At 40.1% G+C, this 16922-nt stretch overlaps 1 protein-coding gene across 1 annotated transcript; it reads right to left on the reverse strand.

Moving 5' to 3' along the window:
* Window positions 1–5680: 5680 nt before the first annotated feature.
* On the reverse strand, window positions 5681–14666 carry dedd (death effector domain containing). The gene is made up of 5 exons (XM_085394230.1): window positions 14376–14666; window positions 12286–12917; window positions 9991–10095; window positions 9751–9888; window positions 5681–8322 (listed from the first exon to the last, which is right to left on the reverse strand). Exons 2-5 carry the CDS (start codon window positions 12848–12850, stop codon window positions 7916–7918), a joined length of 1215 nt encoding a protein of 404 aa, XP_085250356.1. The 5' UTR covers window positions 12851–12917; window positions 14376–14666; the 3' UTR covers window positions 5681–7915.
* Window positions 14667–16922: the final 2256 nt, after the last annotated feature.

Here is a 16922-nt window from a genome sequence, read left to right on the forward strand (position 1 = left end):
AAAAGACTTAGCTAGCTGACCAGCATATACTGAAAATAGGATTTATGTAATGCTGAGCAGGTCATTTCTCTGAGTGTACTTCAAAACCAGCTCACCATAAAAAATCGGTTTCCTGCAGTTCAGAATTGTTGCCCACAGTTTTGTTTTGTTTTTTCAAAAATAACCTCTGACAAGAGGTCTGCTCTGTTTCACTTCAGCATCAGGTAATGTTCAGATGTTGATTCATGGTTTTCTTCAGTTTTTGATCTCCTGCAGAATATTTTTAGGTTATCTGCTATAAAAAGCCAGGCCAGGAAAATCCTTCATGTTTTTCTGTGTTTTATCCTCAGTTACTTTGACACAAAGGCATCTGCTGTGACGCTCACACCTCTGATGAAGTCTCACAGTGTCAGCTTTGTTTTTATACATAGATATACAAATATGGATATGTACTGTAAATGATCAGAATTATAATATTTTTGACTGTCTGAGTAAAATTGAATTGACTTGAATCAGGACCCTGTGAATCAGAATCATATCAGTTAGTGAATACCCATCCCTTATATACATGAACACATTTACATGACTACAAACTTATTTAATGGAAAATTAAAATGCTCAAATTTGAAAGATTGTGAGTTATTTGGTTGGTTGTATGTATTAGCTGTTTAGTCAATAAAAATTTCGTTTTTTTGAGTTGAGGAGAATCAAATAATGCCTAACATTAATTGTACCAATGTTGTTGTGTACTTGGCACAGATTAAATTAAGACGTTTTAGTTTAAGAAGTTTTGAGCAAATGATATATTAGGTAGCAATTATAGGAATGTATGGTTTAGGATATAAAAAAGTACATTTATTGATTTACAGTGAAAAAAAGTGCCTGAAATTGGTCTTGTACAACAGGATCACCTGTTGAGAAAGAAAAAAGTAAATAGTAAATATTAAACATTATTGTGCAACATGCAAGATCGACAGCGCACAGTGTGCTTTGAGGTAGCAGTCAAAAAGGGTGTAGTTTGTGTGTGTGAGCACCCATGTGTACACCTGTGAGCATGAACGCACTTGTTTTTAAAAGGTTCCTTCATGTAATGATCTGCTAGAGGGTGTGGGGAGGCCACAGCCCCGTCCTCCAGGGCATGAAGCAGGTATGGAGGAGATCCAGGCTCCAGACATTCAGAGGCCCCCAGAACACGAGACCAAGGAAGACCAACAGAGGGGCAGCCGCGCCACCATCCCAGAAAGAGCTGAGGAGAGTCCCAGATGAGGGCTCACTCAGCAGCCGCGGCGCAGAAGCCAGGGGGAGTTGCAGTGACGTGCTCGTGAGCTCCGCCGGCAGCCAGCCGCGCCTGAGTGACCGAGCCCCAGGCCGAGAGGCCGAGGGCACCCCACCCCCGAAGTGGCCCGAGCGAGCCCCAGGCTCCAGGCCCCGACAAGCAGCCACCAAGGAGTGAGCCGGTGTGTACCTGGACGCCCATCCCTGGACACAAAGAACCACCAATGCACCGATGTCTGAGGGAGTCCGCCACTGGCAGGGGAAGTGGTGGTAGGGGGAGATAGGCCTCCAAATCTTGGAGGGCCTGAGATGTCCCTAGAGAGGTGGCATCTGATACCCAACCTGACATATAGACACAGACAAACAGGCACACACAGATACAGACATCCATTCCCACCCTCTGCTCTCATATGCAATTACTCAACACTCACCCAACGTGGAGACAGACATAGAGAGACACTGTACAGACAATCACACTCCCCAAGCGTACTCTAAGCCCCAGGTCTAGGTACCCTTGCCCCTGGAGGGGAAAACTGCACCCAGACCCAGGTGGTGCTACCCTTTTTCCTGCGGTGGGGAGAGGCAGACCGCCCTGACTCCGCAGCAGCAGGGAGGCCCCACACTCCAGACCCCAGTCGGACGGCCAACTCCTCCTCCTAGCCCCCCCGCTCCAGCAGGTCGCAGAGAATGGGGGTGTGAGAAGACTCCAAGCCTCCCTCCGCCCGCTCATATGTAGTGTTGATGCATGTGTGTTCTAAGGTGCCTTTAAAACCCAGGAGGGCATGGAGCTACCTGCCAGAGAGCAGCAGGGACGCGCATAGCCCCTCCTGCTAGCCCTCAATGTCTACATGTATTTAAAATTGAGAGGTGGGCAACGACACCAGGGGTGAGGTTGTACACCCTGATGGTCTTTTGTATTCCGTGTAGCGTGCCCACCCCCAAGGTCCTATATGTATGTGTAATGAGGGTGTGAGTAATGTGAATGTCTAAGTTGTGAGATAAAATTGAGGCACAGGCAGCCAGAAGGGGACAGACGGGGGGATGCCTCCCCTGCACCCTGGTGACACACCAGGCCCATCCGGACCGGGGCCCAGAACAGCAGCGCCGCCCGGCCCCACAGAGCCCGGGACAGCCCACCCGACCCCACCACTGAGAAAACTGCACCCACTCATCTTCCAGACTACACAAGACAATAGACGCCCAGACTAAGATCTTCCTCAGTCTGGGCGCCTCAGTCTATATATGCAAAATATCCATTAATAATACAGGAAATATGCTGTGAAAAAAAAATGAATTTTCCATTTTAGAGTTGAAGGAACTGTTCCCTAAATAGAACAGAGAGTGTACTCTATATCTACAGGATTTTTTGTTTTACCATTTATGGAAAAGTCTGTTAACGTCTGGAAAAAAACAGAAAACGTCCTGGCAGAAAATTACCAGCACATTTTCTGTTTTTCTACGATGTAGTTACAGGTGATTTTGTGCTGAGAATCTGTACAGCTGGCTGTTTCCATTATCGCTCTCTGTGGAGGGGTGAATTTAACTGCTTCTGTTTCCCAAAGGCTCCCACCTTCGGCGTGGGCCAAAGGTAATTTTTTAAAAGTGATCTTGAGCAGTAGTTTTACAGGTTGTGTGTTTGTATCTTTAGTGTTTTATATTGGCTGCTTTTTCAGTCTATTTGAGTCCAAAGGATCAACCAATCTACACATAACAGTCAACTTAGCAAAGAACTCATTTGTACATGTAACTTCATATGTAGGCACTTTGTTACTAGCAGAAAGCTGCCTCAGAAAGTTGGCTGTGTTGAAGACTAAAGCTGCTCATACAAAATATTGACTTTCAAGGTCATTAGAATTGTGAAAAACTGTTTTTGTCTTGTATACCATATAATTTTAATATACACTATATACCTTACTATACCATGTTATTAAAATGTGCACCCATTTCCCTAGCAAAAGCAAATAAACAGGTGGTTCAAGACTTTTGCACAACAGTTTCCAAGACTAAACATGTTTTTAAAAATTCCATGCTAGCTTAATTATAACTATCTTAAACCTAACATTAAAGGGTGCTGGCTGCCGCCACTCTTGTTCTACTTGTCACACAAACTTGTTTTTGAGAGTTTGTGCATTAGATGACAGTTTGTGTCCATCAGAAAAAAAAATCAAAACATGTATATGAGCTCTGGTGGGTAACTTAAGTCCAAACAGCAGACCACCACAGCCGTGCAGTGCTAGCCGAGCCAGTGAGGACCACCACAGCTTAAATGAAGACACTTTTTTCCAACTGAATGTCTTCTGGCTGCACATCTCCTCTCTCACATGCAGCCCCATTCCCTGTTTTTCAGCCTCCATGTCTGTATCCTGTGTGATAAAAACATGAGTCACAAATGAATGAGCCTGATTTGTCCTGTAATATAGAATGCAGTTTTAATATCTTAGGCAATATAATTAATTTAAAAATTACATTGCAACAACACCATTCCCTTATGAACACACACACTGCACAATTGAGTTATATTGTGATGATGGAAAGAAACTGTCCATCAGATAAATTAAGCCTGCAAACAGTTGTCTGATAACCCTCTTTTGTCTGATCGATCCCTAATGACATTTAAATTTACAATAATGGATTACACAGCAGTGGGGAGTAGATTTAATCGCAGTACATGTCTTTCTGAAAGTGCTGCAACAGGTTTAAGGACATAATTCATCTACTGTTATCAATTTCAGTGCCAACAGAGCAGAGCAGCTCACTGAACTCCACTCCTACAGATGTTGATTATATTGTTAATAATTTTAGGATTATTAACACAACTCTGGATACTCTTGGTCCTCTGAAAATGAAAGCCTCAAATCAGAAGTTCTTGCCTCTCCAGTGTAACTTTCAAACATGCACGTTAAAGCAGATCACTTGTAAGCTGTAGAGGAAATGGCATCTCACTAGAAGTTACCATTTAGCCTGGAAAAAGAATTCGCTGCTCTATAAAAAAAAAAGCCATTGGTAAAGCTAGAACATCTTGCTTTTGATGATTGATTGAAGAAAATAAGAACTACTATGGGTATGCTGTTGAAAAATCAATGATGGGATGGCATGTTGCTGCAGGATGCTGTGGTAGCCATGCTGGTTCAGTGTGCCTTCAATTTTGAATAAATCTCCAACAGTGTCACCAGCAAAGCCCCCTGACACCCTCACACCTCCTCCATGCTTCACAGTAAGAACCATGAATGTAGAGACCATCATTCACCTTTTCTGCGTCACACAAAGACAAAGACTTATCAGACTAAAGCACAGATGTCCACTGGTCTAATGTCCATTCCGTGTTTTTATTGGCCCAAACAAATCTCTTCTGCTTGTTGCTTTTCCTCAGTCGTGGTTTCTTAGCAGCTATTTGACCATAAAGGCCTGATTCACACAGTCTCCTCTGAACATGTAGAGATGTGTCTGCTACTGGAGCTCTGTCTAAAAGATGACATATTAAGAATTATTTATAATTTTTTTCTTTGCTACATAATTCCATATATCTTGCTTCATATATTTGATGTCTTCGGTATCTACAATGTAGAAAGTAGTCAAAATAAAGAAAACCCTTTAAATCAGAAAGTGTGTCCAAACGTTGGACTGGTTGTGATACCAGAGCGATAGAAGCCAGGTCAATAAACTACATGTTCTCCAATGAACCATCCCAGGTGTACTCTCAGTGGCAGGGGACGATATGAGAACAGCCCCACCAAGGCTGGAGATGCAGAAATACTGGAAGAGCATAATGGGCTGAAGGACACAACACATAACAACAATGTTCAAAACTCTCAAGCATGAAGAGTAGAAAAGTACATATAAGAACCAGAACAATTTGCCATTTAGTAACAGAAGGCAGACATTGAAGGTAGCTACATGTACCTTGGAATCCCACGAGCAAACAGGAGCCATGAACCATGAGGAATAGTGGTAGAAGTGGACAGGCAGAGGAAGATGGCTGTAGCTCAAGAATAACCAAGGGCTGAGACAGGAGCTTGAGAAGATGCGGAGGGTGAAGGCAACAGTAGTCCCTGTGGTAATCAGATTACTTGGGGCAGTGACCGCCAAACTGGGTGAGTGGTTCAAGCAGATTCAGGGAACGACATCCGAGATCTCTGTCCAGAAGAATGCAGTCCTATGAACAGCAAAATTATTGCACAAGACCCTCAAACTCCCAGGCCTCTAATACAGGACCCATGATCGAAGGATAAAGAGCGCCTTCAGGGGTGAGTTTGGATTATTCTTTTTTTTTTTTTTTTGTAATATTTGCAGTGCCACGTAAAATCAAAACTTTCTACAGGCCTATTTTCTGAAAGAAATGCAAAACTGAAGTAAGAAAATGTGACCCACAAAAATATTTACAAAATGGTTACATTGTGACTTGAGACACTGACACCATAACAGGTTGCATGCAATTTAATGTAAAAGCTGGATTTAACAACTACCATAAAATACAGTCAACATACACCTACCTATTTCCTAGATACGAACTTTTAACCTTAACATGAAATTCCACTGGATAAAAATATAAAATGTATGCCTCTTCTATATCATTCACAGTGGCCTGTCAAACTTGCATGTTCTGATATGTCCCAAAAGATGCCATTATGGCCAACACAATACGGGGCTTTTATTTCTTTCTTTCCTAGGATCAAAAATCATAATAAAAACACACGGAATTTTTATAAGGTTACATAAAACCAAATGCTAAATTCAGGTCACCATTTAACTAACTGATGAGAAGCTAGACAAGATTCAGTTACATTTTTAACACAAGTAAAATTTCATTACAACATTTGACAAAAAAAAAAAATGCATATCTGTAATGCATTAAGAGAAAATATTAAGCTGGAAAGTGAACAACTGCATTAAAAACATAGTTTGCTGATTACACAGTACACATTTGCTTCTCTTGAGTACTGGCCTGTTCATGTCGTAGGAGATTTTAGGGTAGGCATACAGAAAAACAAAGGAAAATGTAAAATAGCAGAATTACAGATTGATGTTCCAGGTAACAGTACGCACTGAAATGATATTCAGCCTCCGATCTACTTCATCCTCGATATACTGCTATTACACATTTTCTAACTGAGCTTGCATTGGCCTGACATCAATGTCAATTAGTCATTTATCCTGATGAATTGCATCCAAAAAGATGATTCTGCATATCAACATTTGATGGTGAACACTAACATTAACATTACATGTCACTGCAAGAAATAGGGCCTACTTTGCAAAGTAGTAAAGTATAGTTTGGCGTGATGAAAGGGCATGTATATGTCAGACATTGATACATTCTTAGTCCTGTCTTACACTTGGATTTATTAAACATAACAAGTGGTTATAATTTTAGGGGCGGGGGGCCACATGTGGTTTTCACAGGCACCCATCCATTATTAGTTTCATGTTACACTGTGAAAGCCTCCTACTAGAAGCATATAATTGTGCAACTTAAATTGTGGAGGATCAACATGCTTTACATCTTGCTATTATATTATTTTGGCTTCTACAGTGCTATTTTTTTACGCTTTATTTTCTGTTTGAAAGTTACCATACCTGTGACAACTGCTTTTTAAGGGATGGGATGAAATGAGATGTGATGTTATTTCAACACCTCCTGTAGCACTATTAGAGGAGACAAGTTTAACTACATGCTCATGTTGTATCCATAGAAGAGATTGCTCTTTATACCAATTCTAAAGCTAAAGCTAGATGAGAGATTTGTAACCAATCACAGACAATCACTGACTCTCTGTCACCCACATCACTTTGGTCTGGCATCTTGCTTCCTGCACCTACTGACGTGACTGCACATACTGGTGTGAATTTCCCTGCTGTTTTGCAGATTTGTGTTTAGTGTCATTATAAAATTTATTCAACATCAGTCTTGCTTCATAATTAACACAGCAAGTAGGTACAGGGTGACAAAGGAACTGACACACTTTCAAATCCATACATATTAAGAACACCACAAAAGTCCATTTCTCACTGGAAATAATTGAACACATTAGAATTATTCTCTTACATTGTTTCCATAAACTGGCAGTGACTTTACAATTGAATTTGAATTCACAGCTGTTGGCAGACAGAATGTGTTAAAGAATGCCAGGCACAGTAAAGGTGACAGGGAAAGAGAAGCTTGATCCTTGCAAAAGTGTTCACAGAACATTCTCTCGTTGGGTATGCCAAACAATTCTACCTGGAAAAACCTGGGAAAAAAACCACAAAACAAGTCTAAAAATAAGTACATCTCCCACTGGGAGTAACTTGTGAGAATTAAGTGTTTCCTGCATTCAAAATAACTTCACCTTAAAACAGGATTGAACAGTATCTTTAGGTTAAAAGTTTTAAATGAGCTGAGCTAACATACCACAAACAAGAAATTGGTTAAATTCAATGCACTTGTTTGATTCCATCCTTGAAGAAAATGAACAATAATACCAACTTGTTTGCATCACCCCTTTGTTTTTGCCAACACAGTTCCATTTCTCTGTACATGCTATGGAAAGGGATGCCAAGTAGATAACATATGAACTTAGTTCTCAAATATTTAATGGGGTTGGCTGGAAGTTCTTCAGTTCCTTTCAGGCACCTTAAACAACAATCACATCTCACTCTACTCCCTACCACCTGGAGAATGTTTCTAAGATACAGAGTCTTTGTTACCCACTGCTGAGCTCCCTCCACTTGTGACCAAATTACGGAGCAGTTTGCGTCGACCAGCTTGGTAGTCCTCCTCATCAACATTGACTAACAGTTTTATAGCCTCGTGGCCTACAGCCTGTTTTAGGGAATCTGTGATAAAGACCCCTTTGAGGGCCTCTAACAATGATCCATTGATGTAGTCCCTCCAAAAGGCATCCAAGTAGGTGAGCTCAGAAAATTTGATGTCACAGATGATGGAGCCCAAGTCTCGCGATTTTAGGATAGTGTTGGCCTGGTTGAAGCGCTCAAATTGCCGCTCCACTGCCTCTTGCTTGTTGGAGAAGACGTTGCCCTGAAGTGCAGATTCATGCTGGCAGTACTCAGCACGAACTCGTAGACGAATATCTGAAAGGATTGAACAAAAACACAAAAAACAAGAGACTGTCAAAGTATTCTGGGCAACTTCTTTGTCATTAATTGTCTTGTAAATGTTGTACAAGATAATGATTATTTCAATCATTACAGTGTTAAAACAAACAAACAACAGAAGATATGCTTCAAACTCACACATCGCTTCTATACTATACCCTTCCTGATATTCCAAATAAAGCAACACTCCTAAAAGCAGCAGTCATATCAACTACAAATTACCACATGCTTTTTTCTGTTCAGTGCAATTTGCAGTAAATTGAGAGCTACAGAGCTCATAAACCACATGTGTAGTTTATTTAGGGGCGATCGTGGCTCAAGAGTTGGGAGTTCGCCTTGTAATCGGAAGGTTGCCGGTTCGAGCCCGGCTCGGACAGTCTCGGTCGTTGTGTCCTTGGGCAAGACACTTCACCCGTTGCCTACAGGTGGTGGTCAGAGGGCCCGGTGGCGCCAGTGTCCAGCAGCCTCGCCTCTGTCAGTGCGCCCCAGGGTGGCTGCGGCTACAATGTAGCTTGCCATCACCAGTGTGTGAATGTGTGTGTGAATGGGTGGATGACTGGATCTGTAAAGCGCTTTGGGGTCCTTAGGGACTAGTAAAGCACTATATAAATACAGGCCATTTACCATTTAAATATATCCCACCCAAAATGTTAAGTTCTGAAAGGCAATAATAAGCAACAAGGCTAGATTAAAAAACAAAAGGTAGTTCGAGACCATGACTTTCATTGCAAAACTAATTGCACTGCTTTAGTTAATACAAAAGACTGCTTTGTTTCTACTCTTTTATCTCTTTGAACTGCGTGTGGACATTAAAGGTGAATCTTTGGATTGATTTAAAGTCAAACTAACAGAAGTTTCTCTGTTAAAATTTGCCTTTGCCCTCTTGCGGTGTACCTCAAGGGTCCTCTATTTTGTGTACCTCTATTTTGGGCCCATTAGGTTTGCTTTGAGGAAACATAATCTGTCTTTTCATCGTTTTGCTGATGAGATCCAGATTTATAATCATATGATATTCACTGCGGTTCTTGTTAAACTGCCTTAAAAACCTAATGAATTGGTTAAAGCAATACTTTTCGTCATTTTCATTAATGAAAGCAAAACAGAAATTGTTATATTTGGTGTGCTAACCAGCTGATAGACTGTGCTGCCTCTTTTGGCTACTTGAATCTGATAAAAACTTGAGTGGGACTATTGACAGCTCTTTCAACTTTGGAGAATGAATATATATTTGTAAAAAACCCCAAAACAAAACGATGCAGGGCTGTGATTGGATATGTTTGGTGTATGTGTGCACACACACACACATAAGATAGTAGAATAGAAACACTGATATTTCACTTTGTGGGACTAATAAAGGTATAACAAATCAAATCAGATAACGCAGTATATGCAGTTTCTTCTTACCGCATGTTTGCTTCTCTCTGCAGTCAGCCGAAGAGTGAATTCTCTTCCGTTTGCGGTTTGGTACAGGAGGAGTTGGCTTTGTTTGTGTAGGACCCACGTGTGGTGCTGATGGGGAACAACAAATGACTGGCTGGGGACCTAGAAAACAACATTATTTTTATTATGTTTTTTAGTCATCTGAATCGTACTACAAAATGTGAATAGGAAGACATAAGCGTGCACTCAGATGTCAGAACCCACCTGTTCTTCTGTACGGTACAGTGTCTTTGTTCTGTACTCTTCCTCTTGGTAATATATATCGTACTGATGTCTCTTCCAGGTATTTATCAACAGGGTCTGGGCACACTGAAAAGAAATGATTTCTGATATTATTTTATTTCAAAAGCTAATGTGTGTGTGAATGACTGGTTGTGTAAAGCGCTTTGGGGTCCTAGTAGTAGTAAAGCGCTATACAAATACAGGCCATTTACCATTTAATCCTCTTCAAACTACAGGAATCAGTCACACATAATGCAAAGATGACATGCAGCAATCAACATTTATGTAAAGAACGGATTAAATTAGCTTTATATGTATCATTTTAATGTTTGCATTAAGACAATACACAAATAAGGTGACGGTTCTAGAATGATGTCTTTACTCCAAGCAACATGGTTATAAACAAAGGCTTTGAATGAAAATGGAACAGAATTAAATTTTAAAAAAAAAATCATGTTAAAAAAATGTAAAAAGTAAAAAGGCTTGAAATTCATGTTAGTGAGCCGGTGACACTGGATGATATTTCTGACTGCTGGATTGTTTTGTTTTTTAAAGCTAGAGCTTAAATTACAGCATTGGGTATTACTGTTTAACATTACTGCATTTACTGTATATTGTCTCCTTAACTTCTTCTCCCCATGGTGTCTATTGTGCTGGCAGAGGAAAGCAAAGAGAAAGATGATATTTGCAACAGAAAAAAAGAAAAAAAATAATCAGAAACTAGCATTATTAGTGAGTTCACATCCCATTTTATCTTAGGATGATATGGTATACCTCATAGTACCATATCACCCCAACAGGACGCGTCCTCAGACTGCTGGTTTACTTGTGTCACCGGGGTATTTAAAAGTAGAATGGGAGGCGGTGCCTTCAGCTTTCAGGGCCCTCTTCTGTGGTTTGGATTTGTGAAACAGACACCCTCTTCTACTTTTAAGGTTAGACTTAAAAATTTCCTTTTGATAAACTATATAGAGCTAGGGCTGTGCAATATTACCAAAAGTAATTTCTTATCCCGATAATGATGTATTATAACAAAATTCTGTGCATTTTCTGTAAATTCAGTGAACAGCTTATTTAATCACCACATCAAAAATACCATTTATTTTTACACTTATATTAAACAATCAAAATGAAGTAAAGACTGGGCCTTAAGTAGCATTATCCCACAGTAAAACCCACTAGATGACGCACACAGTCACACAAGCGCTTCCCTGAGGCCTCTGGCTGTCATTACTGCTCCTGTGTGGTCGTCAGGCAAACATCCTGTCTCCAAACATCGACTGCAGTGTCAGTCTTGGATTAAGTGCACCGTTAAGCTAACACGGGGTGAGTTGCAGATGGCTGCCCCTACCGGAGCCTGGTTCTGCTAGCGGTTACTTCCTGTTTAGGGGGAGTTTTTCCTTATCACCATCACAAAGTGCTTGCTCATGGGAGGTCATCTAATTGTTGTGGTTTTTCTGTTTAATTGTATGGTCTTTACCTTACAATACAAACACTGTGAGGCAACTATTGTTGTGACTTGGTGCTATATAACTTACTGAAGTGAACTGGTCTGCAACAATGCTTAAGTTATATGTCAAAGTAACATCCAGAAGACCTAAAGTTTCCCAGCAGAACATTACCCAAACATCACACTGCCTCTGCCAGCTTGCCTTCTTACCATAGTGCATCCTGGTGCCAGGTGGTCCCCAGTTTAGTGATGGAGATGCACATGTGATGTAAAAAAAATTGCAATTCATCAGACTAGGCACAGCTTTCCATTCCTCCATGGTCCAATGTTGACGCTTACTTGGCCACTGTTGGTACTTTTAGCAGTGGACGAGACCAGCATGGGCACCCTGACTGGCCTGCAGCTATGCAGCCCCATATGCAACAAGTTGTGATGTACTGTGTATTCTGACACATTTCTATCAAAACCAGCGTCCACTTTTTTTTTTGTTTAGCTACAGTACCTTGTCTGTTGGATCTGACCACATGGGCAAGCCTTCATTTTCCACATGCATCAGTGAGCCTTGGCTGCCCATGACCCGGTCAATAGTTTACAACTGTTTCTTCCTTGGATCACTTTTGATAGATACTACCTACTGCAGACTGGGGCACTGAGATGTCCCAATCCAGTTGTCTACCTATGACAATTTGGCCCTCGTCAACCTAACTAAAATCCATTTTTCCAGTTTTTCCTGCTTCACACCACTCTAATGTAAATTCCTGCATGAATGTGCAACTTATTTTTGTAGTCATTTATAGGACAACATGGAATTGGTTAGATTAACTCACCGGCCTGCCGTTTCCTGAGTGTGACATAAGGCAAAAGGTCATGGCGGGTGATAATCCTTAGAAGCTGCAGCACGTGTCTGAAGTTTGTCTCATCACAGCGACCCTGGCGCTCTAACGCCAGCAGAAAATCTCTTCCACTCCTGATGCCACCTCGCTCATACTCGTCAATCACATCAACAAACAGGAATGACAGTACCCTTACATCCCGATGTGTTAGCTGGGCTCCAACTATGTCAAACATACGGTGGAGTGAGTACAGCCCATGGGAGTTATCCACTGCTTCCTCGGGCCATGGTTCAAAGCCCCCATCTCTTCTGGTCAAGCTAGAGTTGGTGGAGGAAACAGAAACATTCCTGTTGACCAACTCCCCAGTAGTGGCTAAAGCACCAGGGCAGCCTGGCCTGCCTGTCAGAGGCCTATGTTCAAGAAGCCCAGCATTTGCACTGCTCTGACTCGACTCCAGCTGATTCGGGTGAATGTGAGGTCGGATCTGCTGAGCATTGGAGTTCTGAGCAAGCTGGGGAGGTATAAGAGCATTAGGGAGTTGAGGTTGTTGTGATGTCATCTCAGGGGCCAATGGTGACGAGGGATGCGAGAATCCCTGCAACTCCTCCTTCCAATCAATTGATGAACTACAAATAAGGAAAGGAACAAAGACATAAATTTTCAAGCACTTCTGATAAAGCTTACCGTTAGTGAACATAAACATGAATAACCAAACGTTAACATGATACAAACAAACAAATAGGATCACTCACATCTTACTTTTGGGAAGGCATTTCATAATTACAGTCACGGGTGGAAATTAAAATTTATCAGCCACTCAAGCATTTAACCTGCCACTATCTTGCTTTTTTGTGTGTAAAAAAAAAAAAAAAAAGAAGCCTGGTGCTTCGTGGACCACGCCGTTGCTTTTTTATAACCATTCCCTTTTTATAACCATTCCCTTGTTTCCGGGTTTCAAAAAATGGCGGTTTTAATTTTCACGAACGAGACCGAGTGACGCTACTGACCAGCAGCCGTCTCATACCGCTACCTGGGCTGCAGCAGATATCTTGCGCTTAAACTGTATAATATATAATCTACATTTATTTCCTCTCCTAATATTTTACACTACAGTTCATTCTTCATTTACAAAATATGTGCTTTGCTAACCCCTGTGATTGCATATTCTGTAAACATCAACTCTTTGTGGGTGCGGACAAGATAAGAAAGTTTAACTTTTATACTTTTACAAAAAGTTGAATTATTTAGATGCCAGATGTTGGGTTGTTTGTTCTTCCCTTTCTTTATTAGAGGTTTCATACATTTTTAATGTCACAGACGCCTTCATTTACATCTGATGTTCACTTTTCCTCACTTATACAATCAAGCAATCCACTAGGTGAGATAATGTGAGATGAGAATTTCTAAACCAAAGCAAGGAAAAGGGTTTCTGACAGAGTATATCATACCCTAAAAATACCTAAAATAAAAATACTTTAATGACAATTACATTCCATACTGCATTCTGGGAACATTCAGACTGAATGCAAGTAAAATATCAATATAAATGGCCGTTACATCACGGTCCCAATGCCTGCGAAAACAACAAGCATTATAAATCACTAGTCAAATACGAAAATGTCTGCTTATGTTGTGGCGACTGTAATTCAAAGTCTTGTTAGCATTTATATAAATTCACGAGCCCAACTCACTTGAATAGTTTCTAAAATAAAATAAACAAGAACCACTTCCATCTGAGCAGCAAACCACAAAACAGGTTAACAGCTAGCCACGTACCAAACGGAAGTTAGCTAGAAAGCTAACTACATTTAAATAGATTTAAAGAAACTGCAGTTTGTTTGTTTTTCGTATGATTGCCACATCCCTGTTATTGTTCTCTAGCTTAATAACCACTAATATGTAAAGATTACGCAATACAATGCTACACCGATCTTTATGAATTACGTTATTTGTTGTGACTCCTCATCGATTTAGTCATGATTTCATGTAAGCTGTAACGTCACCTACCTACAGTAATAAGATCAGTAAAAAAATTACAACGAAACAAAAGATATACATAATTATCAAAGATACATTTATGTTACCTTTAATGTGTCCTGATGAGTCCGAAGCTATCAAACTTCAGTAGGCAGCTAACGGTAAGTTAGCTTCTCGGGATGTAATAGCAACGCTTCTTTGAAGGTAGAAACCAAGTTTAGCTACGTTTAATGTTTTGGTCAACTGCACGATATTTGTTAAAGACATAGGTTCCCACCCTATTAACATGCGGCACTGCTGCTTTCAGGGTGAGTTTCAGATACGAGTTCGTTTAATGGTTTTGGTCTTCAGCCTGACACCGTGGGAAAATAAGGAAACAATTTTCAGTCTTCAGCTAAAATGAAAGAACTTCCAGTTCAATGATCAGTTCAGTTCCGGTGTTCGGGGTACTCAAATTAGCCACTCGCTTTGTGAAAACCCCTTGGTAGTACACAGACGCGCTTGTGTCTGTAGTTCAATATAATATTATCTATGAGTTTTTGTGCAACCTCATGACTGGATAGCTTATTAAAATGTAACATGGACGGTCTGTGTCAGTGGTTAACCTTATTCTTGTACGGATTCTCCTGTGATATTTGGTGATACTAGTTCATATCACCAAATCTGCTTCTGTCAAGATACGTGTATATATATATATATATATATATATATATGTGTGTGTGTGTGTGTGTGTGTGTGTGTGTGTTTATACGTGTTTATTTTCTTCTGCAAATTAGCAAATCTAAATATAGTTTTACTTGAACATGTGAAAATATTTTTTTGAGATGTATACGTTTTTGTTGTTCAAATTTAGATGATGAGGATGTAAACCTGGGGGGGTAGGGCTAAGTAAGTATATACTTCTGCCTACTCCTTTTCAAACAACTGTATGGAATGATTTTATGAAACGTTGGTGAATGTATATGTTTGAAATAAAAAAGAACAGAACTGAACATAAATATATTTATTAGTTTGTGTTGTCAAACAAAACCTAACATTCAACCGCTGAAATAACAGCAGGCAGTATTTTGTTCTTTATTAGAGAACAAAATCTGTTCTCTAATAAAGTTGGGATTCTAAGTGACATTTACTGTTTGTCGTGTGAGGGTTACTAAGTAAGATCAGATTTTTTTTTACCTGAGATGTCAGGTAACGTTGCCCACATGTGACCAAAAGTAATTTTTTCATGTTCTTCGATACTGGAATATTTGTGTCGCTAGTTTAGTAAATTAGGATAAAACTAGAGATGGGAAGCTCCAAGAAGACATTTCGACATCCCGAAGTGCAGATGTTTCGAAACACTGCTCCAAAACGTGGTCCACAACACCGAGATCACGTGACCACGACAAACCCAGGTTTTGGTACCCCAGTTTCGACTGGTGGCGTACCATACCCAGTCTTTTGGACTGAGGCTTGTAATTATTGACTTCATATTTTTGATACTACCGTTTCAATTATATGCGCAATAATACCGTCTCTGTCATTATTATTTTTGCTGTGGATTGTGAAGACTAGACTATCCAATCTCTTAAACACTGGAATCTAAAGGATAATGAAATAAACATTATATAGATCTATAAATAATATATAAATAGCTTATTTTAATGATTACTGGAGAGAAAGCGAGAGACAGAGGCTGGTGGGTGAGCTCCATTCACTCCTATCAGCAGAGAGAGAGAGAGAGCGAGAGAGCGAGCGGCACACTGGGCTGTAAAATCATTAAAAGATCTCAATAACAACAATACGCCTGCTTTAAGGAGAACATTTAGTTTTGTCTGCTTTCAACAGAAAATGTCATTTGCAGCATTAAGTGACTTCATCCTCACTACAATCCGTATACTTACACATGCGCCGCCATAAAGAATATGTTTATACTATAAAAAGAGGCGCCAATAAAACTAATTCATCAATTACAGGCGATCTATTTCTTAACAATTTTCATGACAGATGTGTGGGTTTTTTTCTTTTTCTTATGCAGGTTCACTATGACCAAAACTCCAGACTCCCAGTAAAACATCACGCCAGTGTCACAAGATAAAGTTCAGGAAAGTTTCTGCATAGTTCAGAGGCTGCTCAGCAGAGGATGAAGATGTGCGTGAAATGGACTGTTACGATTGGTCAGAATTATCCCATGAAAATGTTAACTTTTTTTTTATAAAGAAGGAAAACACATGTAGTCTTTTCATTTAAATGTATATTTTTAAGTTAATTAAAATCAAAGCTAACGCTATGCCAGCTTCTCACTTTGGTTGACAGTGTAAAACCAACCTGATGACATGAACTTCCAGAAAACCTAAAAGTCAAACAAACACATTCAAAGTTTCAGGGCTGTGAGCACAAACAAAACGTCTGAGCCCCAAAACAGCTGTAAATCAGTGTGGTCGTTACAGTGAACATCGCAGACTTTTCTCTGTTTGTTTTACTATATAAATTGATTTATTGTGAGCAGCAGGAATATTAACAGATGGAGAAATTTGCTGAAGCACATCGATCACTATAGTCACAGATCTGTCTTTAACAGTCTCATTATTTTTTCCCCCTTGTTTGTATGAAAACATCTGCTGATCACAATTACTGACAGTCTGATATAATAAGTAGCTTTGCTTGAAATTGTG

The sequence above is a fragment of the Rhamphochromis longiceps genome, linkage group LG20, assembly GCF_057381845.1.
Source record: "Rhamphochromis longiceps isolate RC_006_pf linkage group LG20, R_longiceps_female_GT1.1, whole genome shotgun sequence".
NCBI classification, from domain to species: Eukaryota; Metazoa; Chordata; class Actinopteri; order Cichliformes; family Cichlidae; genus Rhamphochromis; species Rhamphochromis longiceps.

Excerpts from the sequence above, each read along its gene's own strand:
- dedd (XM_085394230.1), bottom strand. The coding sequence starts at position 12,850 with ATGACATCACAACAACCTCAACTCCCTAATGCTCTTATACCTCCCCAG. Across the intron at positions 9,889-9,990 it reads TGTACCGTACAGAAGAACAG|GTCCCCAGCCAGTCATTTGT; the intron begins GTGGGTTCTGAC and ends GTTGTTTTCTAG. Across the intron at positions 8,323-9,750 it reads CAGAGAGAAGCAAACATGCG|ATATTCGTCTACGAGTTCGT; the intron begins GTAAGAAGAAAC and ends CAATCCTTTCAG.